Genomic DNA, 6,521 nt, shown 5'->3' with positions numbered 1-6,521 from the left:
AGAAAAGGGCGGTAAGGAAAAGAAGACCAAAACGAGGTCTCCGTCACTCCACGCTTCTCAGATGAAACGCGAAACTACCTCTACTACACGCCTGTCAGCAGTAGTAAGCAAAATGGTTACAGAAAAACGATGAAGAAACTGGCTCAATACTATGCTTTATAACCTCAATAGAGTTCCCTAACCAGAGGGTTAAACATGGATAAGATGACGATATGATCTTCGTGTTACATCCACTTAAATAATCATCAGAATGCATACTCTCGAAGTTGACAACTCCGAGAAGGAGGTCAATCGTCGAATCCGACTTATACGGAAGTGTTTGGGTAGTTTCTCAAGACGAAAGTCGTGTCGTGTTGCCAGTATTGTCCTAGGGAACTGAGACAGGCCATATGATCGAAACAGAGGCAGAACAAATAATAATTACATTTATTTTCTTAATATCTTTTATTCAGTTCATTTGATAAGTTTTAACAATTTTAGTTGCGTATCCGAAGTAATTTACAATCGTTTTCAATAGAAACTTACTTGATGCTGTGCTTGAAATTAATCGCTAATCAAAATAATATAAAAACAACTAACAAGCTACAGTTTTACATAATTTTCTGTCTGTTCTTTTTACAGATATAATTAAGTTAGTATTATTGTTTTAGAGAGTTTTCTTCCTTGGCTTGAGTAAAATTGGTATATCTTCATCGAGTGCTTGAATGATAAAAGCATTGCGTTTGACTTTAAAAGTGCGTTTTGATGATGGTCCTGGATAAACAGTGAAATGTTGTAATATAGTCGCCAAACCACTCATTGTCTCTATAAGACCAAGGCGGCTCCCTGCAAAAAAAAACATCAATTTAAAAAAATGTAGAAAGTAATTTGTAATTTAAATGTTTGATTATCGCATACCAATGCACTTTCTAGGACCTCCTCCGAAAGGTAAAAAGGCATATTTATGACGTTTACTTTCTTCTTCCGCTGTAAATCTTTCAGGTCGAAATTCATCAGGATTGTCAAAATTATGAGGATCTAAATGTATCGCTTGTGCAGGAATATTTATAAGTACACCTGGATCTATCGTAATATTAGTTCCAGGTATAACATATTTCTTCATACATTCACGTGATATATATCCAGCTGGTGTAAATGTTCTTATCGCCTCCTTGATTGTCATATGTAAATAAGGTAGTTCCATAATAGCATCGTAACAAATTCCATTGTATTTTTGTAGAGTTTTATCAAGTTCCTCTTGAACTTTACGTTGTACATCTGGATGATAGGAAAGTTGATGCAACGTCCAACTCATCGTAGTTGCAGATGTCTCAAAACCGCCGGCGAAGAATATAAACAATTGAGCAGCTGTATGCATTTCAGTATAATTTAACTTTATTTTAACGGGTACACCATTTTCGTCTTTATTCAATATTGAGTGGTCTTCGATAACTTTTTCCTTTTCTAATTTTAAAAGTATATCAACAAAATCATTTCTTTGTATATTTTTCTCGTTTCTTTCTTTACGAATGATATCCATTAAATTCATAATCGATGTAATTATTTCATTTCTTGCTACTGAAATTTTCTTTATGAAACTATCTTTTGATAAAAATTCTCGTAACGCTAAGAAAAATACTTGCCATTTGGTCTTAGTGAATATAATCTGTCCCAGTTCGATAAAAAGAGATTTATCTGTATTTAATGTGTTCATATTAATTCCAAATCCACAAGAACCGATGAATTCCATTGTGTATCGCGCCATTAACTCGTGCGCTGATATCTCATTGCCACGTTCGGATAGTTCCTGGGCGACCGCATGAAGCCTTACCGTACATTTCTGTATTAAAGGAAACATAGCTCGTAGTTTCGCTGACGTGAATGTTGGAGAAATAGCATGCCTCAATAATTGCCAAAGATCACCTTGCGAATGAAATAGATTAAGCATTAACATTTCTTCATGATCCCTTCCAAGGCCACGTCCGTAAAAACTGACATAATCATTTACTAGAATATGTTTCACTAAATCAGGATCTCGAATTATAAGTACCGGTGTCTTACATCTGTAATATCCAACTAATCTTTCATTTGGAAATTTCCTATACATTTCCATACCCATTTCTATCTCAGTTCGTAATCCAAATATATTTTTTATATGATTACCAAATATTGGTAGTGGGAAATCATGTTTGATATTTCTTCTGTCCCAATACGTAAAGCTTTTGTAATGCCATATCAAAAGTATTAGAATTATAAAAATAATTATAAATATCATTTTGATTCACACAGATAACTAATCTAGTAACGCGTTACTGTATATAGCACGTAATTTCACACTAACTGCATATTATATACACACTTTTATATGTCTAGTGATGGGATAAGTTACAATTGTTATTAATCTTACTAATTATTATTTAATTATATACATTTCTAATATAATACATTTCATATAAAAAAAATATATATATACAAAACATATTATATTAAAAAGAGAACACCACCGGCTGCTTAAATCTTACTATTATTATAAATGCGAATGTTTGGATAGATGCATGGATAGGTCAACGGATCTCGATGAAATTTTATATAAATATAAAAAACAATCTGGAAGAACACATAGGCTACTTATAAAGTTTGTTTTTAATTCCGCACAGACGCAGCCGCGTTGACAACACTTAATAAAGGTTGATAGTTGAATTCGTTGATTTGATAGAACTTACAAATTAGACAAAGTTATTTTTTTAATTGTGCCATTTCAGTATTTTTAAACCATTCACTGGTCATTCTTTGGTTATTGTGAATTAAATTTCATAATATTTTAAAGCATTTTTATAAAATGTGTTGCCAATAATTTTACGGCAATAAACTGAAATTCAAATATTATTCTGTTTTAATTTATTTAATACTGTTTATAAAATATTATTGCTGAGAAAGTTATCTATAAAATGTATAATTATTTAATAAAATAAATTGTGTTATAAGACATCACTAAAATTATAAAAATATTGACCGGGTTAAAAAGTCTGGCAGCTGTTTGTACAATTGACAATAAGAAATTATAACAATTAATTTTATTTTATACTTTATGAAAAAAAAACTTTTTGAATTAATGTGGACAGTAAATACAGGTGTTGAGTTCATTTTTATTGTCTATTTATATAAATATAGACAAAGCATTGAAGTCAACATTGTCTTGTCCTTATCCTTTTCGATTTATTATAAGCGTAATAAACGTTAATATTGCTCTAAATGAACCTAAAATAGGGTTATTAATTAAAATAAAATCTATAAATTGACGTATATTTACTAACCTTACTCATAGAATAAATGCGAATGTTCATGTTTGGATGGATGGAAGTTTGTTTGAAGGTATCTCGCTGAAATTTGGCATAGTTCTAGAACATAATCTGTAAGAACACATAGGATATTATAAGTTTTTAAATCCACGTGTATGGAGTCACGGGTGACAGCTAGTCTCTAATAAAATTAGATAATTAAACCCACTTAAAGTAACGTAATATTTATTTGAAATATCTTGCTCTTCGTTAAAATATTGTTGAAAGCTGCATAATTATTAAAAACTCTGGCCAAAAGGAAACTATTATTAAAAAGAATAGTAAATTTTCTTTTTCGCCCGACTGTTAAGACAGGTTAATGGTTGCATAATTGATGTCAAGCCTCCTACTTCAGATATATTGTTAAAATGAAAATGAAAATACATTTTTTACTCTGAAGAATATTATAAAGAATAGTATATAAAAAATATGATGTAAATAACAAACAAAACGGAAAATCGTTGATAAGTCAACTTACTGTCCGTATCATCATCATCAACCTCCCCTTATCCCTACGGAAGGTCGAAACAGTATGTACTACTCCATACCTCTCTATAAGCCGTCATATCTGAATTCACCCCCTTCTTACGCATATCCTCTTTCAAACAACCCATTCAGTCAACTGTCTGTCCGCAGTCATCGATATTGCGATTGTTAAAAAGTCATTTCGTTTGAAATTTGTTCACAAGCTGACAATGCTTCGATACATTTTAAATGTAAATGTTCCGATCAGCCGCAACTTTAATATTTTAACGTGGAAACGCGTGCAAGTGAATTAATTATTCAAATGAGTTTGCGGTACAATGAAAATTAGCGTGGCTTAAAATAATTCAAGTCCTTGTATCATAGTGTTCTTTTTGCTTTTGCCCAATTTACTGGATGTTTATGGATGACCATATGAATGTGTGTTAATATTGTGGTGGGTTATATGACTGTCAGTTAGTATAAGAAAGACATTAAGAACCAAACCGTACCCTCATAAAGATGTACCACTGGTATAGTTTTGACTTGATAAGAAGGGACTTTCCGGATGAGGGGATGCATGGGATGGGAAAATATTTTCTTTCTGCGCATCCTCTCCTCTGTCGATTAAAGGTAGGCAACGCATATGTAATTGCATATGTCTATGGGCAACGGCCGCTTTGCTATTTCAGCGATTTCAGGTGACCGCTCGCTCGTTTGCCATAGCGGTACGAACGATAACATTCGATTATAATTTAAATTTTAAAGAAAAGTTCTCGTAATGTCCGCTTTATAGCAAACAATATTTTTGAATCACTTTAAAAAAAATAACGAAAGTGTACATCAACTGCTTGTTATTTTTTAAATGTACTAACTATTTTCGTTGCATTTAAATTAAGAATATAACATAAATATGGTATTATAATTAAAGGAAAAATTAGATATTGCATGTAACATTCAAAATGGCGTGTCGTAAATGTAAATTTAACAAGGAAATACATATTTTTCGTGCAAATATTCACCGAGAACATTTCAGTCACGTAAAACTACTTCATTTATAGTAAGAATGCAAAGTATAGAGCCATTTAAATATTAACTGAAAATTAACAACTATTGTATAAATAATGTCCCACTTCGAATTGTTCGAATTTAATTGCTATAAGAAAAATATTTTACTACTATTAAAATAAATTATTACTGCGCTAAAAATGATGTAGCATACCTGAAAAATATCTAGAACGTAGCATAGAAATGGAAGTACTTTGTTACTGAACAAATAACATTCACATTACTAAATAACTAGCCGTCCGCGTAGCTCGTCGCCTGTGTTCTTCTAAAGTATATTCCACGTATGTGTTAAATTCTACCGATATCCGCCGAGCCATTATATACAACCATCCATCCATCCAAACATTCGAATCTATATATATAAAAGAAAGTCGTGTTAGTTACACTATTTATAACTCAAGAACGGCTTTACCGATATGGCTGAAAATTGGTCAGGAGGTAGCTTAGAGCCAGGAGACGGACATAGGTTACTATTTATTGATTTTTTTTGAATTTATGCCTTGAAGAGCTGCTTTTTATTTAACTTACTAATATTACTAATACGAATGTTTAGATGGATGTGATGTGAATGGATGGATGGGTGGGCTACAATAATTAAGTTTTTATGTATCCACGCGGACGGAGTCGCGGGCGACAGCTAGTTTATAATATAAGTGAGATTAATATCAGAATTCAAAAAAGCGTCAATAGCCTAATGGTTAAGTATACGGATTTCCGATCACGAGGTCGGGGGTTCGAATCCCGCCATTCGACTATTATCGTAAACCATATACTAGCACAAGCCTAGAGCTTAATTGGAATGGTAAAAGAAATAGTAGTAAATTTCCAAAAAAAAAAAAATAACATTTAGAATATTATGTACATTTAGTGCTATAAATATTTATAGCACTAAATGTATATATTTTAATCGATACAATATATTTTAATATTGTATCGATAGCAAAATAACACAATTTAATATATAATCCTGTCTCACGTTTCTTCAAAAGCTATAAAAATGTAATCACAATACTGTCGACGAAACATTTTAAAGAACCCCTTTCTCTTCTAAAGCTCTTAGTTTATTTTTATTAGGCTATCAAAAGGGAAATTTGGATCTTAATGTATTTTACCACAACGTAGATTTATACAATATTTGTAACAACTCGTTAAATTAATAATAAACAATATTATTAAAGGAAAATTTGTAATTACGCGGACAATATTTTAAACCAAAATTTATAAAGCTTCATTCAACTGCTTTGATAATGAATAATAAAAATAATGAAAGCTTACTTTATATAATGTTTTTTTTTATCATGCCAGTGCTATAACGGTCTTTAGAATACTTTAATAATTTCCAATTAACGAGTAAGCCAGTTATTAAAAGCAGGATTCCTTTGAAATTGAGTTGTTAACCGATTTGTAAAAGGAACCAATTTCAGAGCAGCACGGGTAGCTGTTACCACTTAAACGACTTGTTTTCAATCGCTTTTTCTCCGTTTTTTTTTCCTACAAAGTGGAGCAGTCGTTAAAACTTTTTGATGAGCTTCCTTTAATTGTTAAGGATAACTCGTTAACGTTACACGGGCCGATTGTAAGCAATTACATTAGACCGTCTGCTAGGCCATTCCCCTATTAGTGTTTTCATAATTTCACTTACAGAAAATACTTTAAACGCTGCTTACCATCATT

The 6,521-nt window shown here is 31.6% G+C and overlaps 1 protein-coding gene across 1 annotated transcript; it reads right to left on the bottom strand.

The window, feature by feature from the left end:
* Positions 1-624: 624 nt before the first annotated feature.
* LOC106123243 (cytochrome P450 6B7-like) lies at positions 625-2,264 on the bottom strand. Its single transcript, NM_001365064.1, has 2 exons — positions 898-2,264; positions 625-825 (listed from the first exon to the last, which is right to left on the bottom strand). Exons 1-2 carry the CDS (start codon positions 2,252-2,254, stop codon positions 647-649), a joined length of 1,536 nt encoding a protein of 511 aa, NP_001351993.1. The 5' UTR covers positions 2,255-2,264; the 3' UTR covers positions 625-646.
* Between the last annotated feature and the right edge of the window lie 4,257 nt (positions 2,265-6,521).

The sequence above is a fragment of the Papilio xuthus genome, unplaced genomic scaffold, assembly GCF_000836235.2.
Source record: "Papilio xuthus unplaced genomic scaffold, Pxut_1.1 DF826115.1, whole genome shotgun sequence".
Taxonomy (NCBI): Eukaryota; Metazoa; Arthropoda; class Insecta; order Lepidoptera; family Papilionidae; genus Papilio; species Papilio xuthus.
The sequence above is the reverse complement of the archived record's forward strand: the minus strand, read 5'-3'. Positions and strand labels throughout refer to the sequence as shown.

Bases quoted from the DNA above. Each gene is read 5' to 3' on its own strand.
- LOC106123243 (NM_001365064.1), bottom strand. From the start codon at position 2,254: ATGATATTTATAATTATTTTTATAATTCTAATACTTTTGATATGGCAT. The intron at 826-897 runs GTATGCGATAAT...TTTTTTTTGCAG, and splicing joins AGGTCCTAGAAAGTGCATTG to GGAGCCGCCTTGGTCTTATA.